The sequence below is a fragment of the Xenopus laevis genome, chromosome 7L (assembly GCF_017654675.1).
Source record: "Xenopus laevis strain J_2021 chromosome 7L, Xenopus_laevis_v10.1, whole genome shotgun sequence".
In the NCBI taxonomy this organism is placed as follows: Eukaryota; Metazoa; Chordata; class Amphibia; order Anura; family Pipidae; genus Xenopus; species Xenopus laevis.
In genome coordinates, this window is record NC_054383.1 from 6,350,631 (window position 1) to 6,375,106 (window position 24,476).

The 24,476-nt window shown below is 41.3% G+C and overlaps 3 protein-coding genes across 4 annotated transcripts in view; 1 reads left to right on the top strand and 2 right to left on the bottom strand.

Moving 5' to 3' along the window:
- Positions 1-269: 269 nt before the first annotated feature.
- emg1.L (EMG1 N1-specific pseudouridine methyltransferase L homeolog) lies at positions 270-6,189 on the bottom strand. Its single transcript, XM_018225028.2, has 6 exons — positions 5,999-6,189; positions 4,041-4,142; positions 2,347-2,488; positions 2,160-2,218; positions 1,904-2,053; positions 270-716 (listed from the first exon to the last, which is right to left on the bottom strand). The coding sequence occupies exons 1-6, from the start codon at positions 6,134-6,136 to the stop codon at positions 603-605; spliced, it is 705 nt and encodes a 234-aa protein (XP_018080517.1). The 5' UTR covers positions 6,137-6,189; the 3' UTR covers positions 270-602.
- Positions 6,190-6,288: 99 nt separating this feature from the next.
- phb2.L (prohibitin 2 L homeolog) lies at positions 6,289-22,606 on the top strand. Of its 2 annotated transcripts, none has more exons than XM_018224501.2 (11): positions 6,289-6,418; positions 7,986-8,115; positions 9,911-9,995; positions 11,818-11,897; positions 13,179-13,363; positions 15,313-15,442; positions 17,137-17,240; positions 17,344-17,421; positions 19,546-19,622; positions 22,270-22,275; positions 22,413-22,606. In XM_018224501.2, exons 2-11 carry the CDS (start codon positions 7,989-7,991, stop codon positions 22,444-22,446), a joined length of 906 nt encoding a protein of 301 aa, XP_018079990.1. In that variant the 5' UTR covers positions 6,289-6,418; positions 7,986-7,988; the 3' UTR covers positions 22,447-22,606.
- Positions 22,607-22,664: 58 nt separating this feature from the next.
- ptpn6.L (protein tyrosine phosphatase non-receptor type 6 L homeolog) overlaps positions 22,665-24,476 on the bottom strand; it is a 38,676-nt gene continuing 36,864 nt past the window's right edge. Inside the window, 2 exon segments of the mRNA NM_001173997.1 lie at positions 22,665-22,919; positions 23,033-23,156. Of these exon segments, the coding sequence (NP_001167468.1) occupies positions 23,045-23,156 (112 nt within the window). The 3' untranslated portion in view covers positions 22,665-22,919; positions 23,033-23,044.

Below are 24,476 nucleotides of genomic sequence, written 5' to 3' on the forward strand. Positions count from 1 at the left end.
TTCTGCCTGGCCAAACCGAATCCAAATTTGCATATGCAAAATCCGAATCCAAAATAGTGGATTCGGTGCATCCCTAATTTGAGTCAGGAAGGAATTGTTTCCCCTTTGAGGCAAGTTGGAGGGCCTTAAGATGGGGTTTTTTGCCTTCCTCTAGATCAAGTGGCAGTTAGGCAGGTTATATATAGACTTAAAAGGTTGAACTTGGAACATTTTTTCTTTTTTTTTTTTTTCAACCTAACTTACTATGAAAGAATAATTAGAGAGTCTAATAAGTATGAAAGATGTTTATTTTAATGGCAGAGGAACAGTGTAAAACTGACAGATGTTTGCCTAGTCCAGTTCCGTGTCTTTTGGTGAGCAGCCACCGCTCATCCCTAGAAGCTCCAGGTCCCACTGGCCAAATCGAAACCATTTGCCTGGCACAGATCTACATGTAGTCCTCCTCCTCCTCCTCATTGCCACAATTCCCACGATCCCTTTGCATCACTCGTACGACTCCTTATCACAAATAATAAAGTTCTTTGTATAAGGACATGCCGGATGGTTTGAAGGTGAATTTCTGGGATCGATATGTACATAGGCAAAGTGTCCCGTCGCCTTCTTCACTGGACCCCCCAAACCTCCTCAAATGCAGTACACAGCTTGGCACAGGTGAGGGCAGCAGAGAGTGGGTACTGACTGATGGAAACGCAACGCTCGGTGTAATCCACATTGACCTGAACAAGAGAATATAGTAGTTAGTCTTTATTCAAGTACAGAGAGAAGATATCCCTTGTTCCTCTAGCCAGTTACCAGCAGAATAAGACGTTAAAGGGGAAGTAAAGTCTAAAATAGAATAAGGCTAGAAATGCTGCATTTTGTATACTAAACATGAATTAACTGCACCACAAGCCTATTAAAACAAATGATTTATGCTTTCAAAGTTGTCCACAGGGGGTCACCATCTTGTAACTTTGTTAAACATCTTTGCAAGACCAAGACTGTGCACATGCTCAGTGTGGTCTGGGCTGCTTAGGGATCGTCATAAATGATCAAACCAGCACAAGTCAAATAATATCTGCCAGAAGCCGATACAGCAAGACTAATTAATGATCGGAATATACAGACTGCACTGGGTCCTGTGTTGTCATGTAATCTAATGTGGGTTTTATAGTTTTTGTATTGTTTAATACAAACTTTCTCCAACTCTGCAGCAAAATAATCCTCCAAATAGAATCTCAGTTTATCTGTTTAAATCTGGCTCCATGATCTCTGTCCCTACAGCTGGAGTTGGAAACAGTAAAGGGGATGTAAAGGCAAAAATAAAATCCAATACAAATCTCTACACAGTCGCCGACTGCTCTACAGGGAAACAAACAAAGCTGCTTGAGTTCTGCATGGCTGGGAAGTAAGGTGGTTGCTCCCCCTGCTGTTCATAAGTATGATTGTTTCCCTGCAGAGCAGTTAGGGACCGTCTGACAATTCCTATCCACAGCAGTAAATGAAGGGAGAATTTCACTGCATACAGTCAGGTTTCTTATAAAAAAAAAAAGGTACATATTTTTTAATTAAAGTATATTGGAGATAGGTTTCTTTTTCACTTAAAGTAAAAATTTAAAAGAGGAACTCAATGTTAAGAAAATTCAGACTGTTTCCAATTTTGTTTTTTTCCTTTTTGATGGCAGCTCCTTTATCCATACCAGGGATACAGAAAAACAGGGGAAGGGTCTGATCTCATTACACACAGGCTTTTGATTGGTCCAACTTCCAGCTATTGCTGAACTTCAGAAACTCTGCAGTGCCAGTCATAAGGAGCTATCACTAAAACCCCTAAAAATATAATTAACTTGCACCAGTAGAGGTGCACATCCTAAAACAAGGTGAGGAACGATATTCCTATAACCTAAAACCATGTGCTACTCACCGATCCATGTGCAAAAGCTCCCACCACAAACAGCACAGGTTCACAGGCAGGTACCAGGTCTCTCACACAGGGGGCGCTCTCTCCCGAGAAGGACAAAGCCATCTTAACACAGCCTACAGGGAGGTGATCCGTCAAGGGATTCTTAATGACCTGGAAGGTTTAGGAAAGTGATCAGAATACTGTACAGAGGTTTCCCTTTCCCCAACCGGATTTCTTTCTTAATCAACAAGCGGATGGAACAGTGGTCTCCTCTTACCTTGAGAAGTTTTTGGGGACCATCAGCAGCTCTGACGCTCAACTTGTGCAGTAACTGAACTGCAAAAAGAAATGAAACAGACCGTGAAAAGGACAAACTGATAATGTGCAGTACAGACACTGGTAGGTTCAGCCTTTGGCTTAGAAACTGGGACAGATACACAGAATGTTTCCTGCAAAGAACTTACCCATCAGGCCACAGAATCTGGGGAAGGTTCGGGGTATTCGTGTCTGGGGATTAACCTCGATCAGAACATTCCTGTGAGTGTGAATATAAACCTGCAGCAGCCCGGCCCGATTCAGAGGACTGTCAAGGAGCATCAGTAAACTCTGCAAAAGAAAACCAGAGATATTTACAGACATATAGTAGCACTAACTACTAGAAACTATCTACACACACCCTACTGCAGTGATCCCCAACCAGTAGCTCGTGAGTAACATGTTGCTCTCCAACCCCTTGGATGTTGCTCCCAGTGGTCTCAAAGCAGGAGATTATTTTTGAATTTGAGGCTTGGAGGCAAGTTTTGGTTGTATAAAAACCAGGTGCACTGCCAAAGAGAGCGTCAATGTAGGTTTACAATCCACATGGGGCTACAAATGGCCAATCAAAGCACTTATTTGGCACCCCAAAAACATTTTTCATGCTAGTGTTGCTCCTCAACTCCTTTAACTTCTCAATGTTGCTCACGGGTACAAAAGGTTGGGGATCCCTGTCCTACTGTATAGAGATTCTATCTGAGGGATTCGATTGCTGAGGGATTCGATTGCTGAGGGATTCGATTGCTAAGGGATTTCCGTTTATAAGGGATTTCCGTTTATAAGGGATTTCCGTTTATAAGGGATTTCCGTTTATAAGGGATTTCCGTTTATAAGGGATTTCCGTTTATAAGGGATTTCCGTTTATAAGGGATTTCCGTTTATAAGGGATTTCCGTTTATAAGGGATTTCCGTTTATAAGGGATTTCCGTTTATAAGGGATTTCCGTTTATAAGGGATTTCCGTTTATAAGGGATTTCCGTTTATAAGGGATTCTATTTATAAGGGATTCTATTTATAAGGGATTCTATTTATAAGGGATTCTATTTATACGGGATTCTATTTATAATGGATTTTATCTATAAGGGATTTTATCTATAAGGGATTCTATTTATAAGGGATTCTATTAAAGGGTGGTTCACCTTTAGTTTAAACTTTAGTATATTATAGAATGGCTAATTCTAAGCAACTTTTCAATTGGCCTTCATTTTTTCTTCAATATAGTTTTTAAAACTATTTGCTTTCTTCTTCTGACTTTTTCCAGATTTCAAGTGGGGGTCGCTGACCCCATCTAAAAACAAATGCCCTGTAAGGCTACAAATCTATAGTTACTGCTACTTTTTATTACTCATTTCTATTCAGGCCTCTCCTATTCTTATCTCAGCCTTACTGAAACCGATGCATGGTTGCTAGGGTGACTTGGATCCTAGCAACCAGATTGCTGATCGTGCAAACTGGAGAGCTGCTGAATAAAAAGCTAAATAACTCAAAAACCACAAATAATAAAAAATGAAAACCAACAGCAAAATGTCTCAGAATATCCCTCTCTACATCATACTAAAAGGTAAACAACCCCTATAATTATTGAAAGTGACCCTACGACCCTGTTCTGGTCACTGCTATACATTCTGATCTTTTATTATCCCTCTTATTTTTTTCTGGTAAATTCTGCGACTGATAATCACTCAGATTAGGGAAAAAAAATGAACTGCCATAGCCATTTAAATAAACATCTGTCATTATGTGAGATGGCTGGTCCTTTTATCTAAATCAAGACAACATACTGTATAAGAGATACACAGGAGCAGCACTGAACACATACACTTGTCTCCATTTACTTAGATACCTGGTGTGTAATGTCCGGTCGAACCTGTCCCGGGTCTCTCCCATTCTTTATCAGCAGAGATTTGTGTTGATCGCAGTTGAGAAGTTCATACGTCTTCCCCACCTAAGGGAATAAATAGAAATAGTTCCTCAGCTGCACAGTCATTAGTATCTACACAAAAGCCGTCATTTCCTCCTAACACTTCTGATGGAAATAGAAGCGAACAAATAGCTATTTCTTTATGTTAATGATTGTATAGTTGCAAGATGCCTGTTTGCCCAAGTCCCATCAGAAAGTCCTTTATTGGTATGTGGAACCGATTCCCCCTGGAACATAAACCATGGCACAGAGCTGTGACTCGCTGTACTTCCTGTTCCTGGGCTGCTCTCCTCCCATGGTCAGGTAGGGAAGCAGGACATGGTAACACGCGAGATGCAAGTAGGAGGTTTTCCCCACTGCCACTTGTGTTTAGCAGAGCGCCCCCTGCAGTAGTCATGTCTGCAGGTGCAGGACAAAAGCCAGACAGATGGGAACTGCTGCTCAATTGAAAGTCCAGAACTCACATTAAAGGGGAAGCTTGTGTTAGAATGTCATTTTTTTAAACGACGGAGATACAGATATTTTTGCAACTGCCTATTGTTGGCTGTCAGGGGATTTAGACAAATAACTGCAAACAAAAAGTTACTAAACCATTGTCTGCATCAAACGTAAAGTTCATAGGATGTGAAAAGTGGACAATGTGGTCTCTCTATCTGCTCCGCTGTGACTTTCACTTAATACTAGGGATGCACCGGATACACTATTTTGGATTTCTCCGAACCCCCGAAGATTTGAGCGAATACCGAACCAAATCCTAATTTGCATATGCAAATTAGGGGCAGGAAGGAGAAAACATTTTTTACCTCCTTGTTTTGTGACAAAAAGTCACGTGATTTCCCTCCCCGCCCCTAATTTGTATATGCAAATTAGGATTTGGTTCGGCCGGGCAATAGGATTCGCCGAATCCTGCTGAAAAACGGCCGAATTCCGAACCGAATCCTGGATTCGGTGCATCCCTACTTAATTCACTTATAGTTAGGGATGCACCGAATCCAGGATTCGGTTTGCGATTCGGACTTTTTCTGCAGGTTTTGGATTCGGCCGAATCCTTGTGCCTGGCCGAACTGAATCCGAATTTGCATATGTAAATTAGGGGCAGGTAGGGGAATCACATTACTTTTCGTCACAAAACAAGAATTTTTCGCACTTTTTTCTTTCCCATCCCTAAACAAATTAGGATTGGGTTTGGTATTCGGCCGAATCTATCACCAAGGATTCAGCCAAATTCCAAATAGTGGATTCGGTGCATCCATACTTATAGTAAACCAGAGCCCCCGAATGTGCTGATCAGCTTTAAAGTCAACTTGTTGTATGTTATAGAATGGCCAGTTCTAAGCCTAAACCTATTCCTCATCTTTCTATTCAGGCCTCTCCTATTCCAGTCTCTTATTCAAATCAATGCCTGGTTGCTAGGGGAACGTCGGACCCTAACAACCAGATGGCTGAAATTACAAACTGGAGAGCTGCTGAATAAAAAGCTAAATAAGTCCAAAACCACAAATAATAAAAAATGAAAACCAATTGCAAATTGTCTCAGAATATCCCTCTGTACATCATACTAAAGGTTCATTGAAACTACAAGTCCCCAGCAAACAGGAGGCCAGTGTGGAGGCTGCAGTAAGTGAGCAGAGACATGTGCAGGACCACAGAGAGATACAAGGGAGCTAATGGAAATACAGGAATAAAGGGCTCCCATCATGCAGTTCCTCCAGTTGAATTACTGAACTACAACTCAGTCCATGCTTCGAGCCTGCCTGGTGCAACTAATACACTCAGTAATTCTATAATTGTTCTAGTGATGTCAGTGAGAGCCTGTGAGACTCTATAGCACCAGCCTGGGGCCCCTCGTTGTATTGGGATCAAGAGAAAGCGCTCAGTACCCGCACAGTCTCCAGACAGGCTCCCTCCAGCAGGACGATCAGTCTCTTCTCTCGTCGCCGCTTTGCTTTCGGCCCTCCCCACTGCTCCTCGTCCCCAGCCGTGGACTTGCCAAGCGTGGACTCCCTGGACGCCGCCATGATGCTTGTTGCAACGGAAGTCGAATGGCCTGCGTGCAACAACCCAACATCCTTTCCTGCGGGGGGGGGAGGCCGCCATCTTGCGCGTGGCAAGAGGCAGGCCGGTGAATGTCACGTGAGCGGAAGCGCGCGGAACCATTCTGAGATGGCTCAGCTTTTCCACTCGAGCTTGACAGGAGAAAGAAAGCACTTCCGGTGTCCTTCTACTGCCGGCCCACGGCTGCACGTGACAGGGAAAAGGTCAGTGTTGGTGGCAGTGAAGCAGCGTGTAAAGTCTTGTGGGTGAGTGTGAGTGTGAGTGCTGGCGCCTGGCGAGGGCTTGTGCCAGTCAGGTGGTACAATGTGAGAATGTTGAGGAGGACCAGGGGATATACATGTGTCTGTCATTGAGCTGCTCCTCCTCCTCATCCTTCTTCTTCTTCTTCTGCTTGTGACTTAAAGGGGTATTTCAGTTAACTTTAATATGTAATAGAATGACTAATTCCAAGCAACTTTACAATTGGCCTTCATTATTTATTCTTTATAGTTTGGGATTATTTGCCTTCTCCTGACTCTTTCCAGCTTTCAAATGAGGGTCACTGACCCCATCTAAAAACAACAAATGCTCTGTAAGGCTTCAAATGTATTGTTATTGTTACTTTTTATTACTCCTCTTTCTATTCAGGCCTCTCCTATTCATATCCCAGTCTCTTATTCAAAGCAGTGCATGATTGCTAGGGGAATTTGGACCCTAGCAACCAGATGGCTGAAATTACAAACTGGAGAGCTGCTGGATAAAAAGCTAAATAACTCAAAAGCTGAGTTGACTGTTAGTCCGATCTAGAGAGTGATATTCTGAGACCATTTGCAATTGGTTTTCATTTTTTATTATTTGTAGTTTTTGACTTATTTAGCTTTTTATCTTTCTATTTAGGCCTCTCCTATTCATATTCCAGTCTCTTATTCAAATCAGTGCATGGTTGCTAGGGGAATTTGAAACATAGCAACCAGACAGCTGAAATTCCAAACTGGAGAGCTGCTGAATAAAACCACAAAAAAAAAAATGAAAACCAACTGGAAATGGTCTCAGAATATCCCTCTGTACATCATACTCACAGTTAATAAAAGAGTTGCAGCTATCAGCCAAAGTTTGAGTTGTTGTGCTGCTACTACTTATAGTAAATATGTCTGAGCACCCACTTGCAGGAGTAACATGAGTTTTACTGGTCTCCACAGCAAATTCATTTTAGAGCCCCCATCCAATAAAAAATCCTGTTTTACAGTATATATTGACATTTCTCACTAATTAGGGACCCTCTACACTCCAACCGCAGGGTCTGCTTCCTCTATGATTACACCTCTGTCAATATGTTTGCCTTAATGCTGATACTATTGTGACATTTCTATTCTATGTGTACTGTATATTGTGAGTGGCTCCCTAAGCTCAGTAAGTGACAGCAGCACAGAGCATGTGCAGTGAATCAGCAGAAAAGAAGATGGGGAGCTACTGGGGCATCTTTGGAGACACAGATCTTTACTGCTAAAGGGCTGTGTTTGCCTTGGGCTGGTACAGAAGCCCAAAACATCATGTACAACATTTCTAGCTACTTCTTTAGTTAGACTTTAGTTCTCCTTTAATGCAACATACTTCAAGACATTCTAAAGACATAGGTTGCCAATATGAGAATATAGGCATCGGGCTCTTTTCAAATCAAACCTTGAATAGACTCCATTCAACAGAACAGTTGGGTGTTTAATTCTGGGAATTCCCTGCCGCTCTAGTGAAACAATCCCAAGGCCACTGGGCAAGTCTCACTGTCCATCTCTCCAAGCTTCAGTAATAATCACGTGCGCATCTCTTTGTCTGCAGATCATGGCTCAGAACTTAAAGGATTTTGCTGGGCGTCTGCCCGCCGGCCCCCGAGGAATGGGAACTGCTTTAAAGCTGTTTCTGGGAGCCGGAGCTGTGGCTTATGCAGTGAAAGAGTCCGTATTTACAGGTACGTTCCAGAGCCAGTGACCTCTGATGACTTGCGACCTTCATCTCCGTTGCATAATGTCCATGACCTTCAAGCTCTGGATAAAAAGGGATATGGACCCAAAAATACAATACAATGTCATAATAAGAATTGCATTCATTTTCAAAGAGCTCTATTTGTCTGCCCCATTCTGCAGAGCTGGTTCTGTCCTTTGAAACAATGTAGCTGAAGTCTTCGTTAATCACACACGCTTCTCCTTCGCCTCGTTTCGCCGAAAAAATGATGCCCATAGACTTGTATGGTGACGTGCGTCAAATTCGCCCATCCCTAGCTTTGATAAAAACGAGTAGCTTTGAAGGGGTGGTTCATCTTAACTTTTTTTTTTTTTTTTTTTTTTTAAAGGTATTATTTTATTTGTTTTATAAACAATAAACATTTCAGTTCCATAAATTTGTCACTGGATTTATTTTACGCTGCATCTTTCTTTCTTACTTGCAGGTTGGACTAATACTCCCATTGTTACCTTAACCTTTAGTATGTCATAGAATGGCCCATTCTAAGAAACGTTTCAATTGGTCTTCATCATTTATTTTTTTTATAGTTTTTGTTATTATTTGCCTCCTTCTTCTGACTCTTTCCAGCTTTCAAATGGGGGTCACTGACCCCATCACTGTAAGGCTACAAATGTATTGTTATTGTTACTTTTTATTACCCATCTTTCTATTCAGGCCTCTCCTCTTCATATTCCAGTCTCTTATTCAAATCAATGCATGGTTGCTAGGGTAATCTGGACCCTAGCAACCAGACTGCTGAAACTGCAAACTGGAGAGCTGCTGAATAAAAAGCTAAATAACTAAAAAAACACAAATAATAAAAAATGAAAACCAATTGCAAATTGTCTCAGAATATCCCTCTCTACATCATACTAACAGTTAATGTAAAGGTAAACAACCCTTTTAATTTTGGAAAGTCACAGGGGCTCATTTATAAACGTTGGGCAGATTTGCACGTGGGCAGTAACCCATAGCAACCAGTCAGTAATTAACTTTTTTTTTCCATTCAGCTTCAGGTAGAACAATGAAAAGAAACATCTGGTTGGTTGCCATGGGTTACTACTAAGGTGCAAATTTAGATACAATTAAAGATCAGCGCCACGGGCTATGGAAAAAAACAAATAACAGAACCTAGTGCAATATTGTTAATATTCAGTGCAATCACCAGCTCTGAATATTAACAATATTGCACTAGGTTCTGTTATTTGGTTTTTTTCTCTCCATAGCCTGTGGCGCTGATCTTTAATTGTATATTGATTTGATGATCCAGCGGAGGAACTGTGAAAAAGATCGGCAAAGAAAAAATTCAGAGGCTTTACTTTTCCTTTAAATCTTGCAAAAACTTTTTTGTTTTTTGCAACTTTAACTCTGTTGTACGTCAGGTGCAAATTTACTCAGTGTTTATAAATGAGCCCCACTATCTCTTTTATTGGTTACCATGTTATTATTTGGGTTTACATGCCCTTTAGCCAGAGCTTGAAGGTCACATACACACACAAGCGCTGAAGCAATTTGCTGAATTTTTTTTTTTTTTTTTTACTGAAAAGACATTTTCTCCCCCAAAATTTCAGATAATTGTGACTGCAAGGGGGGAAGGGTTGTGTGTGACACAAGTTTATGCAAGAAAAATGACTCTGTATCAAGTTAAGGGGAAATAAAATGCAAATAATAAATACTAATGGAGCTGTTTCTCTTTTGCATCATTTTTCATTCACTACATAATTATTCTTATTGGGTTTTTTTATCCCTGTTTTCTGATTCAGTGGAAGGAGGTCACAGAGCTATTTTCTTCAATCGTATTGGGGGAGTACAGAAAGATGTAATTCTCACAGAAGGGCTCCATTTCAGGTATTCGCCTCTCCTCCTTCTTGGAAAATAGATGTAGTCTCCATATCTAAATGGCAAACAAAAATTTGTTTGTATACATTGAAAAAAAAAAAAAAAGCTTTATTAAAAAATAACTCACCGAAACTCCAATTCCCCATCTCTTCTGAAAAGGCATCAGGGCGACGATCCATCGTGCAGTTTTTGATTTCTCCTCCCTGGCTATCTCCTATAATGAAGGCAGGTAGTAGAAATCGAGTGCTGCACGATGGATCGCCCGATCGCTTTCTGAAGAGGAGCGAAATTTCGGTAAGTTATTTCTTAATAAAGACTTTGAGATTTTAAAGTTGTCTTGGTGTTTTGTTTTGTTGTTTTTAACAAATTTTTTTTTAAAAAAAAATGTTTTTGATGTTACTGGTCCTTTAACCTTTCCTATAGTGTGTATGTTCAATGATCCTTCTTAGGGGCACGTTTACAGTTGGTCGAATATCGAGGGTTAATTAACCCTTGATATTCGACCGTCGAAGTAAAATCCTTCAACTTCGAATATCGAAGTCGAAGGATTACCGCATTTTAGTTCGAACAATTGAAGGGAAAATCGTTCGATCCAACGATTCGAAGGATTTTAATCCATCGATGGAACGATTTTCCTTTGATCAAAAAAAGCTAGGAAAGCTTATGGGGGACCTTCCCCATGGGCTAACATTGGTGCTCGGTAGGTTTTAGGTGGCGAAGTAGGTGGTCGAAGTTTTTTTAAAGAGACAGTACATCGACTATCGAATAGTTGAAAGATTTTTAGTTCGAATCGTTCGATTCAAAGTCGTAATCGAAGGTCGAAGTAGCCAAAAAAAACCTTCGAAATTCCAAGTATTTTTTATTTTAATCCTTCACTCGAGCTTAGTAAATGTGCCCCTTAGAGTAGTGCTGCCCAGTGTCTTCCAGTCTGATGAGCCCATGGGCAGACTGAGGGCTATAAACATGTCTTGGAACTGGCCTGCAGAGTACAGCCGCACATTAGAATATTTTATTGCTTATGGATTAAAGGATAAGTAAAAGTAAACCTTAAAAATAAGTGAACGTAAAATTGATGAGGGTTTTATTCTAAGCACTATTTAAAAGTACATTCATTATTTATTTTTTTTAATTCCAAGATATTAAAGGGATACATGTGCTGTTAAAGAATAAGTAAACCTTAAAAACAAAATGTGAAAAAAAGTGAATGTAAAATTGATGAGGGGGCTATTCTAAGCACTTTTGCAATGTACATTAATTGTTTATTTTTAATTCCAAGATATTAAGGGATACACGTGCTGTTAATATGAATGAATTTTGTTACAACAGCGCCACCTGCTGGTCAGTTTCCCACCAGTCTGACCAGCAAGTAGTCAAGGAAGTTGTCAGGAGAAAGAAAGAGGCTGCTCTGATGTTCTTCTGCTTCGGAAAGATGTGAGAGAGGTTTCTAATTGTTTTCCTAAGCAGAAGAACATCAGAGCAGCCTCTTTCTTTCTCCTGACAACTTCCTTGACTACTTGGTGGTCAGACTGGTGGCAAAATGAGTGGCCCTGTTGTAACAACATTATCCCTTAATATCTTGGAATTAAAAATACATAAATAATGAAATTACATTGCGAAAGTGCTAAGAATAGCCCCTCATCCATTTTACATTCACTTATTTTTAAGGTTTACTTATCCTTTAATCCTTAACGTTACCATAAAACAGCTTTGTGTGTAACCCAGATGTGTTTGTAAGTGACTTCATGTTTTTACAATATATTTTAAATATTTCCCTACTGTATTTACATTATGACTATTCAGCATAAACATCGCTTTGTTCTGTCCCCTGCAGGGTCCCCTGGTTTCAGTACCCCATTATTTATGACATTCGTGCAAGACCAAGAAAAATCTCTTCACCAACTGGGTCCAAAGGTGAGAGAGCGCCGGTATTGGGACATCAATTTGTGTTCGCATATTCCGTAGATTTGTCGCTTTTTGTTTTTTATGACGTAGTCCAGAGATGCCAAACAGGAGCCCTCGGGCCCTTCTGCTCTCAGCTGTGTCCCCTGAAATATTTGCACAGAAAATAAAGGTATATTTCTTTTATTTAAAGTTATTGTACTGCAGTGTCACCAACCTGAAATGTAATGCGAGGCCTCTAAAGTCTTGAATGTTGCCCATCACTAAGGGGCAGATTTATTTTGGGTCGAATTGTAAATTCGAATTTTTTTTTTTTTTTTTTTGGTCAAAACTCTCAAATTTGAATTGGGAATAATTCAAACTCGATTTGAATTTTAATTCGAATTTTGAAAATCGAGATCTATCTTGACACTGGGAACAATTGGAATTTGACTATTTGCCACCTAAAACCGGCGGGGTTCATGTAGAAGTCTATGGGAGAGGTCCAGTGACCCATTTGAAGATGTTAATACTGACATTCGGTAGCTTGATTCTATTTAATTGGCAATTGCTACAACTAGTCTTCTGTTACTTATGTAACACAGGCCTCGTGGCACGGATTAGTAAAGGGGAACTATCGTCAAAATGGAAATTTTATATAAGCTTCATCATACTGAAATAAGAAACTTTCTAAATACAATCAATTAAATATTCTGAATTGTTTCTGAAATAATCAAGTTTATCTTCACTATTCCTCTCTCAGCATCTGTTTCTCTTCATTTTCTCTTCATGCGGCAGTTGGGTGTCAGATATTCACTGACAGTTAGATCCAATATATCTTATAGGGGGGCTCCTTTTGCCTAGAAGATGTATTAGAGCTCACTCTATTAAACTCACCAGACATCATGTCTCTCTACATGCAGAATTTGTGCAAAAGGCAGTTATTTTTTTAGATTTTGTTTGTACTGGAATCAGTTATTTGAATGAGCTCTAATACATCTGCTAGGAAAGGAGCCCCCCTATAAGATATATTGGATCTAACTGTCAATAAATATCAGACACCCAACTGCTGCATGAAGAGAGAATGAAGAGAAACAGATGCTGAGAGAGGGATAGTGATGATAAACGTGATTATTTCAGAAATTATGCAGAATATTTAATTGATTATATTTAGAAAGTTTCTTATTTCAGTATGATGAAGCTTATATTGAATCATTTTCGTGATAGTTCCCCTTTAATGTAGGATGAATATTTATCAGATTTGCACCTGAAGCTCCTGAGCAAGTGAATAACAGGCATTTTCTTATCCGTCAGATCTGCAGATGGTAAATATCTCACTGCGAGTCCTGTCCCGGCCGTTGGCCTCAGATCTTCCGTCTCTGTATCAGCGGCTCGGCGTGGATTACGATGACCGAGTTCTGCCGTCCATTGTTAATGAAGTATTGAAGAGTGTGGTGGCCAAGTTCAATGCGTCTCAGCTCATTACACAGAGAGCACAGGTAAATAATGTAGGAACCATCCGGGTATATAATAAAGGGAGAGAATAGTTGGTAACGATGTTCTATTGAATTAGGGGGCGGAGAAACCAATTAGTGGGGAAAGGGATCAAGTAATACAATCACAAGAAAATAATAATAATGGGGTGGATTCAATTCAGTGAGAAAAAGGTTTAACGCGTGGAAAAATCATGGATGGGATTGAATTCAGAAAAATAAATGTCACAGTTTATCACCTGAAAACTCCATTGAAGTCTAAGGGGAAAAACTAGAACTGAATTTGGAGAAATTTTTTTTTTTTTTTTTTTTCTCCTCGATATTGAATCTCCTCCATGAGTTTTCACATGATAAACCAGGAGATCTATTTTTCTCACTGGATTGAATCTGGCCCAATGTTTCAGATACAGTGCTTGGTCTGCACATGTCCCAGATAGGGTTGCCACCTTTTCCTAAAATTTTTACGGGCTGGTGGGGGGCGGGAACAAAAGGGGGTGGGTCGTGATGTAAAAGGGGGCAGGGCCGCGACGCGGAGATCGCCACAAGGAGGAGAAAAGTTACATTTCCAGGGAATTGGAGGCGGGCCAAGGGGTCGTTAAGGATATTACAAATTTTTTTAACTACATTACCGTTAAATTTGTAATACCGGCCCCGGCCTTGGCAGGTCATTTAAAATACCGGCCCGGATGGCAACCCTAGTCCCAGCAGGAGTGTTCCTAGAATTAGAGACCAAAAGCCTGTGTCTACTAGTGAGACCTGTGCAGTACTGTTGAGATGTTACTACTTCATTGTAAAAGCTCGTGCCCCTTGCAAAGGCTGAAATGGATTTAACCTGAGAACATATGGGCAATGGTAATAGATGTGCTTTACCCTGACACGACTTTTCTTAAAGGGGAACTATTGTGAAATAAGAAACTTTCTAAATACAATCAATTCAATATTCTGCATTGTTTCTGAAAAATTCAAGTTTATCTTCACTATTCCTCTCTCAGCATCTGTTTCTCTTCATTCTCTCTTCATGCAGCAGTTGGGTGTCAGATATTCACTGACAGTTAGATCCAATATATCTTATAGGGGGGCTCCTTTTGCCTAGAAGATGTATTAGAGCTCACTCTATTAAACTCACCAGACATCATGAGGCACATTTACTATGGGTCGAATATCGAGGGTTAATTAACCCTCAATATTCGACCATCGAAGTTAAATCCTTCGACGTCGGAGGATTTACCGCAATTCGTTCGATCGAATGAAAAATCGTTCGATTTTAATCCATCAATCGAACGATTTTCCTTCAATCAGAAATTGCTAGGAAAGCCTATGGGGACCTTCCCCATAGACTAACATTGGTGCTCGGTAGGTTTTAGGTGGTGAAGTAGGTGGTCAAAGTTTTTTTTTAAAGAGATAGTACTTCGACTATCGAATGGTCGAATAGCAATTTTTAGTTCGAATCGTTCGATTCTAAGTTGTGGTCCAAGTAGCCAATTCGATGGTCGAAGTAGCCCAAAAAATACTTCGAAATTCAAAGTATTTTTTATTCTAATCCTTCACTCGAGCTTAGTAAATGTGCCCCTATATCTCTCTACATGCAGGATTTGTGCAAAAGGCAGTTATTTTGTTAGATTTTGTTTGTACTGGAATCAGTTATTTGAGTGAGCTCTAATTCATCTGCTAGGAAAGGAGCCCCCCTATAAGATATATTGGATCTAACTGTCAATGAATATCTGACACCCAACTGCTGCATGAAGAGAGAATGAAGAGAAACAGATGCTGAGAGAGGGATAGTGGAGATAAACTTGATTATTTCAGAAACAGTACAGAATGTTTAATTGATTGTATTTAGAAAGTTTCTTATTTCAGTACGGTGAAGCTTATATTCAATTTTCATTTTTGCAATAGTTCCCCTTTAAGGTACCTATTAACCCGTTGACAGCTGTGAGTGCCTTTGGCTTCTGCAGGTCTCCCTATTGATTCGGCGGGAGCTTACGGAGAGGGCAAAAGATTTCAGCATTATCTTGGACGACGTGGCCATTACTGAACTGAGCTTTAGCAGAGAGTACACTGCCGCTGTTGAGTCCAAGCAAGTTGGTAAGAGACTCTGAAGAAACCCCCCCCCCTGATTTCATTATCCTGGTTCCCATATACTTTGCCTAAACTCACACTGATTTTGCTTGGCTGCTTTCTGCTGTATGACAAGGCAAAGTTCACTGTATGGCATTAGTATCCACTATCATTTTTTTTTTTCAAAACACATCAGTTAATAGTGCTGCTCCAGCAGCATTCTGCACTGAAATCCATTTCTCAAAAGAGCAAACAGATTTTTTTATATTCAATTTTGAAATCTGACATGGGGCTAGACATATTGTCAATTTCCCAGGTGCCCCAGGTCATGTGACTTGTGCCTGCACTTCAGAAGAGAAATGCTTTTCTGGCAGGCTGCTGTTTTTCCATCTCAATGTAACTGAATGTGTCTCAGTGGGACATGGGTTTTTACTATTGAGTGTTGTTCTTAGATCTACCAGGCAGCTGTTATCTTGTGTTAGGGAGCTGCTATCTGGTTACCTTCCTATTGTTCTGTTGTTTGGCTGCTGGGGGGGGGAAGGGAGGGGGTGATATCACTCCAACTTGCAGTACAGCAGTAAAGAGTGATTGAAGTTTATCAGAGCACAAGTCACATGACTGGGGGCAGCTGGGAAATTGACAAAATGTCTAGCCCCATGTCAGATTTCAAAATTGAATGTACAAAAATCTGTTTGCTCTTTTGAGAAATGGATTTCAGTGCAGAATTCTGCTGGAGCAGCACTATTAACTGATGTGTTTTGAAGAAAAAAAAATGTTTCCCATGACAGTATCCCTTTAACTAGTGCTTAAGTACCATGCTTGCAAATTCAAAATGCTCTCCCTCTTTCCCTTTAAGGATTTTAAAAGGGTGGTTCACCTTTATGTTAACTTTTAGTATGTTTTAGAATGGCCAACTCTAAGCAACTTTTCAACTGGTCTTTATTATTTTTTTTTTTTATAGTTTATGAATTATTTGCCGCCTTCTTCTGACTCCAGCTTTCAAATGGGGGTCACTGACCCCATCTAAAAAACAAATGTTCTGTAAGGTTACAAATGTATTGTTATTGCTACTTTTTATCACTCATGTTTCTATTCAGGCCTCTCCTATTCATATTCCAGTCTCTTATTCAATTCAGTGCCTCACAAGGAAACTTCGGGCGACTTCGGAAAACGAAGCGTTGCGTGTGCTTTAGCACAGGCGACTTTTCATTATAGCGGATGGGAAGACACGCAGAGGCAGTTCGGGGAGATTGTCGCCCAGAAGAAGAGGCGATTAGTTGCCAGGCGACAAAATCTCCCCGAATCTCCTCGTGTGAACAAACATTATCATGAAATCCATTAGCAAACATGCCCAGACTAACTAATGGCACTTCATCATCTAGCAGGTTATGCTGCACTGTACAATAATTGTGAGAGTTTAGAATCTACAAGGACGGGGGACAATCGATACGTGTGTGCAGTATATTGTACTTAGGGGCAGATTTATCAAAGTGTGAGATTAGAACTCACCACTCACTTTCTATTCATTCTTATGGGATTTTTAGAGTCATATTTATCAATGTTCAATTGATAAAATTGATTTTAAAAATCCCATAGAAATTAATAGAAAGTGACTGAGTTTTTCTAATCTTACACTTTGATACATTTGCACTTTAGTGTAGCGCACTGTCTCCTGCATTCTAAATCATTGTTTTGTCTTCTTCCCTTTTGCTTTCTCACAGCCCAACAGGAGGCCCAGCGAGCTCAGTTCTTGGTGGAAAAGGCCAAACAAGACCAAAAGCATAAAATTGTTCAAGCAGAGGGAGAGGCAACGGCAGCAAAAATGATATCCTTTCATTGACACTGCACACAGACGTGTTTATTCACTTCTTTCTCCTTGCTTTGTTGTTTGTGCCCTACCACTACCTTGTTGTCCTTAACTCTCATACATTGGTGATGCCCTCAGTAAAAATCCTGGTTATCTGAAGCTTCGACGGATTAGAGCAGCTCAGAGCATTGCAAAGACTGTGAGTGTAACATACAATGAGTGCCCCTGTAATATTCTTCTTCTGCCCCTGTCTGTTACCAGGAATTTTGCTTTAACTAGTTACCTAACTAGGGTCTTCAGACTGGGCCCCCTTAGCTCATAACAAAGTCATATAGTAACATTGGGGTAACAGTCACCCTGCTATAGTTCCAGGGGTACCCAGGGCAAAAATAAGCACTCACCCCAAATCTCCTAACTGACCTTCAGACTGGGCCCCCTTAGCTCATAACAAGGTTACAGATATATAGAAACATTGGGGTGTCACCCTGCTATAGTTCCAGGGGTACCTAGGGTACAAATAATCACTCACCCCAAATCTCCTAACTGGCCTTCTGGCTGGGCCCCCTTAGATCATAACAAGGTTACAGATATATAGAAACATTGGGGTGTCACCCTGCTATAGTTCCAGGGGTACCCAGGGTACAAATAAACACTCACCCCAAATCTCCCCCTAACTGACCTTCAGACTGGGCCCCCTTAGCTCATAACAAGGTTACAGATATATAGAAACATTGGGGTAACAGTCACCCTGCTATAGTTCCAGGGGGCAAATAAACACCCCGTATCCTACTCTGATGAGCCTGTAGACTGGACTCTCATTCATAACAGAGGTTCTACCCCTTGATCTAAACCAAGTATTTCAGGCCTGACACAGAAGATTCAGTAACCAGCCTTCTCAGCCATTATCAGCATCAGCTGGAGGTAAATAAGGAATATGCTGGTGGGTCTCTATGAGTAGATTTCACACACTGACACTAATTGGGGCCAGGCTAATAATACTAATGGCTACAGCACCAGACCATTGTGCAGAACTAGACCCATCAGACATATTGTTTGGTGCAAGCTCAAGGATATGGAGTAGAGCGAATGAACAGAATAGGCATTGCTAATATACACACAGACCTGGCTGAAATACCAGGAAAATAATAAAATATATAAATTGTTTCTCTGCTCACCCTGCTCTGAACCACATCCTTGTTTACCCAGCCTGTTATTATTCTCAGTTCATTGCCCAATAGGGCCCTTACCCCAAGCTGTCATTAATACCGTCTTCTTTATATTCTAATTACAGATACTTCCATGCGTCAGCTACTGGTCTGCAAACATTTCCATAGAACCTCTATGTTTATTCTAATTATTTCATTGTATTTATTCAGCTTCTACTGTTCCTTTTTGTCTGAAATGACCCAGGCTCTTACTAGGAGTTAAAGGAGACTTATAGGATAAATGAAAAAACTCTACATTTTGTAGGCAATTATAAGTGATATATGGTGTTGCTTTTACATGGTGCTAAAATTTAATATTATCTTTAAAAATAGCCCCTTTATTAGAGCTCCTTATAGATGTTCTCTGCTCCCTGTTTGTGTTTCAAATGAGGGGTGGGCGTGTCCTAACGGTCCCTGCCAGAAGCACAGTAGGAGGGGACAGCCAATCACAGCCCTGCAGTCACACAAGCACAGACAGGCTTCAGTTCCCTATCAGGTCCTGCTAGCTGCTGATTGGTTCCTGTCCTACAGTGCAGTGAGCTGAGTGCACAGCCTGGGAATTCAGGGAGCAGCAAGTGGAAGAGAAGGGAGGGATTATTAGGGTTTTTGCAGAAATGTTCAATAAATCAGCCTGAAACACTACTTTTTAAGCACAATTCTTCTATATATAAATGAGTATAATACACTGGTACATTCTTATTTTTTACACAAAATGTCTCCTTTAAACATTTGCTCTGGGAATTATAATTAAGTTTCTAGTTTGAATCCTTCCCGTTACTAGTACAACCGGTTTGCCCCTGAGCCAAATTCATCTCTGTGCCAGATTGTGCAGTTGAACATGGGCGGAATAATTCTTTAGTTTTTATTCTTTCTGATACAAGAGTGTGAGGCTTGCGTGGGGCAGAAATAGGTCAGATCTTTAGGAAGTTCATTGAAAGATTCTAAAGTTGTTGCACAATGCCGGGATGTGTGTGTTGTGCTGAGGAGTTGTGACACCTGCTGTAGGACAATGGCACATGGAATGACTTTCTATTTGTTTGTATCTTTGTACATAACCCTCTTTTGCTTGTTCCTTGCACCTCCCAAACTGTGTGTCACATCTGTGTCCCTTCTTTCAGGTCGCATCCTCTCAGAACCGCGTCTTTCTCAGTGCCGACAGTTTGGTGTTGAACCTTCAGGAAGACTCATTTACCAGGTGAAGGGGAATGAATGTGTAAATTTGCACCTTTACTGGTGTGTACTGTTTGTGTGAACAAAACCACATTTGGGATGATGCCGCTCATTACTAGGCACTTTTTTTAGTTGCTAGGGTCCACATTACCCCAGCAACCATGCACTGATATGAATAAGAGACTGGAATATGAATATATGAGAGGCCTGAATAGAAATATGAGTAATAAAAAGTAACAATACCTTTGTAGCCTTAAAGGGGAAGGAAACCTAGTCGGCGCAAACCCCCCACCCCCCCTCCCGTTTGTTGCCCACCCTCCCTCCCCCCCTGGCCTACCCGTCCCGCTGGGCAAATGCCCCTAACTTGTTACTTACCCTTCTGCGCAGGTCCAGTCCAGGGAGTTCACAGACGACCTCTTCTTCCACGCGATCTTCTTCCTGCTTTGATCGGCGCATGCGCAGTAGGATCATTTCGCCAGTACGATCTACTGCGCATGCGCGTGACTTTTGGCGCATGCGCAGTAGATCCGTACCGGCTAAATGATCCTACTGCGCATGCGACAAAACGCCGTTCAAAGCAGGAAGAAGATCGCGTGGAAGAAGATGTCGTCGGTGAACTCCCTGGACTGGACCTGCGCAGAAGGGTAAGTAACAAGTTAGGGGCATTTGCCCAGCGGGACGGGTAGGCCAGGGGGGAGGAGGGAGGGTGGGCAACAAACGGGGGGTGGGGGGTTTGCGCCGACTAGGTTTCCTTCCCCTTTAAGGTGGCCATACACGGGCAGATAAAGCTGCCGATATCGGTCGTTTGGACCAATTTGACAGTTTATCTGCCCGTGTATGGGGCTTCCGACAGGTCTTCCCGATCGATATCTGGCCACGATATCGATCAGGAAGGCTTGATTTTTACCCGACCAACCCATTGGAGCCCCTTGGCGTATTGTAATTCGATCTTTCGGCCATACGGCCGAACGTTCAAATAACCCCCGATGTAGCCATGCCGTTAGTGGCCAAACGAGCGGATCTTTGAGTTTATGGCCAGCTGTACAGAGCATTTGTGGGTTTTTTTTTTTTTTTTTTATGGGGCCAGAAATCCCCCATTTGAAAGCTGGAAAGAGTCCGAAGAAGAAGAAATAATGAAAAAAAACTATATAAAAAAAAATAACGAAGACCAATGGAAAAGTTGCTTAGAATTAGCCATTCTATAACATACTAAAAGTTAACCTGAAGGTGAACCAACCCGTTAATTGACTTAGATTTATAAGACTTAACGTGTAAACTCTCCCGTGCCGGGCCCTTACTGTAACCGTGCAGCTTTTGTAGCAAATGTTTGTCTGTTTATGTAACTGTTATGACTTATATTTGTACCATATAAATAATACACTTTTAACCAAATGTAATCATTACTGAGAGTTGCTTAGTTCTGCCACTAGGTGAAGCATGCAGTGACATTAGAGTAAGCCCTAATATCTTTGGAATATGGCATTGCTGCAAATGCTTCAAACCTCATAGGAAGCAGATTTACTAAAGGGCGAAGTGTTATCGCTTTCAGACACTACCCCTGTTTTACTAACGGGTACAGGTGTAAAGGTGGCCATACACGGGCCGATAAAAGCTGCCGACAGACCAAGTCGGCAGCAAATTGGCCCGTGTATGGGGCCCCCCGACGGGCTTCCCCGATCGAGATCTGGCCGAAAGTCGGTCAGATCTCAATCAGATGGAACAAAAAATCCCGTTGGATCGTGGACGCATCTGTTCATTGATGCGGTCCCGCGATCCAACCACCCGTTTCCAATAGTTAGGATCCGATATTTCCGGAGAGAGATCCGCTCGTTTGGCGAAATCGCCAAACGGGTGGATCTCACCGTGTATGGCCACCTTAACTTCGCTAGTGAAAGAGACAGACGTTAGGGCTCATTCGCACTCTATCGCCAGGCGAATTTTTCCATCTGGCGAATGGACGTTACTCCGCAAATTCACTATTGTTACCTCTTTCGTCAGACTTGCCTTCACCATCTCAGACCAGGTGAAGTGCACTGGGGTGCAAAGATTTTCCTCAATCTTCTGTTACTTACATCATATTTTTAGTGGAAAAACTTTTTAAGTCCCAAAAAACACTGGCTTTTTTTCCTTTTTTCAGAGTGATAGGCTGCAAAAGTCCTTAAAATATTTTTTGGGTAACTGGGTTCCCCCCTACATTTTCTAACATATGGAACATAAACTATACAGTGGGCTCATGTGTAGGGCAATATAACAACTCTATTGTCTTTATTAAGGTTTCCTTGTGTAATGTAATGTATTTGCTCCAACATATACGTCCATTCAGCTTTATAATTTCCCGCCGTATGAAAATTAACCTGATCGAAACCTCTAATGAAGTTGCGCTAGGCAGAATTGAGCGCTATCGCATCTTCACTTTCATTGCCGAAGTAACACTAGAGAAAATTCGCCAGCGTTTGGCGCCCTGGACGCAACTTAGCATTTTAGCAAAGTAGCGTTGACTGAGCGAATTTTCGCCTGGCAAAGTGTTGCGATGGGTGCGAAGCCGTCGCTGGCGAATTTTAGCATGTTAGCAAATTTACCCCTTTGTATTGTTATCATTCTGTGAAACTCACCATTGTTTCTTTTTCTTTCCTTTCTTTCTCCGTGCTTATGTTATATGATGGATGCTGCAGAGGAAGGTGAGTCTTAACCCCCCACTACACCCCTTGCTCCTATAATTCCCATAGTGCCTCTCTTTCTGCAGTGCTGCCCCCATTCTCTCTCTAGCCATCACTGTAGCCATTTGGCTAATTTGTTTTTCTCCTTCTTCCCACAGTGACAGCCTTGTTGCCAAACAAGGAAAAAAGTGAGCAGCGAAGATTATATTTCGGTCTCCAGTTCCTTCCCCGACCACTTATTCCCTTGTCTGTCTGTCCGTCTCCCTTTTATCCCCCCTAAATGTCACGTCCCTCTGGGATTGGCTGAAACCTGCCATCACCAAGATCTTTATATAAAACAACCGTACCTCTATGGGAAGTGTCTGTGACTCGTTATTTCCGTAAGTAATTGACATATATATATATAACATTGCTGTGCTTGAAGTATAACTTTATTAAATTACCAACAGCTGCACATTTTGGCACTTTCAAGCAAATCTACAGTGACACTGAGCTTATAAAAAAAACCATTCAGGTGAGAGGCCAATGGGAGCCCTGCCGTCAGTCTGGATTCTGGTACCGGTGCTTGTTTCACACTTACACATCAATAATCAGCGGTAAGAGAATCCAATCTTTTCCAGGGATACAAGCGGATACAATACTGCGTTTCGGGAACCAGTCAGGAGCTGCGAGGGCGAAATAGAGAAATTAGGAGGGGCAATAATGAATGTCCAACTGCGGGAGAAGGAGGAGGATTAGAGAGAAAGAGGGATCCATTAAACATATTATAATAACGTACCGCATATTAAGGTCATTTCTTTTTCAGGGAGGATCTTTGTTTCTCAGCTGATTTCTTCTTCACCACTTCTTCTTTTTGCTTTCCGGCATTGAGATTCTCATAGACTGTTCCCTCCGTCTGGTTCCTGCAGTGCAAAGACGCAGAGTTACCCGAATGACTTGCCCGGCACAGGGTAGCCATGTCCCACCAACGCTCTTCCCACACTGCCCCTAAGCACAGTGCAAATATGTAGAGCTTCTGGTGTGAATGCTGCACCCTAATGTCCTACTTAAAGTGAAAGCTATTGGGCAATTTGCATTGTCCCTGCTAGGACTCATACCCCTTGGTAACTTAGTCCAGTGTCTCCCCTTTACTTGGGTACTCAAGTTCAAAGCTCTTATTCTCATTTTCTGACGCAGCAATGGTAAAGCTTGGAGTTGACCAATCGAGCTGAATCTATTAGTTGACCTCTATAAGGTCAGGGAGGTGGTGTAAAGCCATTTGATCAGACGACAGAAGCTTCAACAATTTGATTTTCACTCTCTATTATGACACCCCTATGATCATCTTATTATTATTATTATTATAAAGGAGCAAGTAGAGCAAAGTCAGGGAGCAATGGGAAATAACACCTTAAAGGAGAACTAAAGCCTAACTGAAGAAGTGGCTAGAATTGTTGTACATGATGTTTTGTGCTTCTGTACCAGCCCAAGGCAACCACAGCCCTTTAGCAGTAAAGATCTGTGTCTCCAAAGATGCCCCAGTAGCTCCCCATCTTCTTTTCTGTTGATTCACTGCACATGCTCTGTGCTGCTGTCACTTACTGAGCTTAGGGAGCCACTCACAATATACAGTACACATAGAATAGAAATGTCACAATATAAGGCTGATTAGTAATTAATACACATAATTACTACATGGCAGCACAGAAACCAGTGCAATTAGCATCAGAATTTAATAATCAGCAAACCTGTAGCATCAGCTTATATTACAGCCAGGGAAGCTCATTTTCTGCTGGATAATTAGTGACGAGCCCTAAGCTTAGCTTCTCAACAGCCAATCAGAGCCCACTGAGCATGTGAGTGTCACAGACACTTTCCAAGATGGTGACCCCCTGTGACAAGTTTGAAGTCCTGGATCATTGCTGCTATTGACAAGCTGAAACTTTAGCCTCGTGCAATAAGTTCACTATATAAAATATGGCATTTTTAGCCACATTCATTTTCAAGGTTTAATTCTCCTTTAAAGGGCAATTAAAGTGTAAAATAGAATAAGGCTAGAAATGCTGTATTTTGTATATGAAACATAAACATGAAGTTACTGCACCACAAGCCTAATGAAACAAATGATTTATGCTTTCAAAGTTGGCCACAGGGGGTCACCATCTTGTAACTTTGTTATACATCTTTGCAAGACCAAGACTGTGCACATGCTCAGTGTGGTCTGGGCTGCTTAGGGATCGTCA

What these genes read in the sequence shown, in the direction of transcription:
- phb2.L (XM_018224501.2), top strand. Translation starts at nt 7,989, where the DNA reads ATGGCTCAGAACTTAAAGGATTTTGCTGGGCGTCTGCCCGCCGGCCCC. An exon ending in TGTTGAGTCCAAGCAAGTTG is followed by an intron (nt 15,443 to 17,136) that starts GTAAGAGACTCT and finishes GCTTTCTCACAG; the next exon opens with CCCAACAGGAGGCCCAGCGA. An exon ending in CTCAGAGCATTGCAAAGACT is followed by an intron (nt 17,422 to 19,545) that starts GTGAGTGTAACA and finishes CCCTTCTTTCAG; the next exon opens with GTCGCATCCTCTCAGAACCG.
- emg1.L (XM_018225028.2), bottom strand. Translation starts at nt 6,136, where the DNA reads ATGGCGGCGTCCAGGGAGTCCACGCTTGGCAAGTCCACGGCTGGGGAC. An exon ending in GTCCCCAAAAACTTCTCAAG is followed by an intron (nt 2,054 to 2,159) that starts GTAAGAGGAGAC and finishes TAAACCTTCCAG; the next exon opens with GTCATTAAGAATCCCTTGAC. An exon ending in GAGCTTTTGCACATGGATCG is followed by an intron (nt 717 to 1,903) that starts GTGAGTAGCACA and finishes TCTCTTGTTCAG; the next exon opens with GTCAATGTGGATTACACCGA.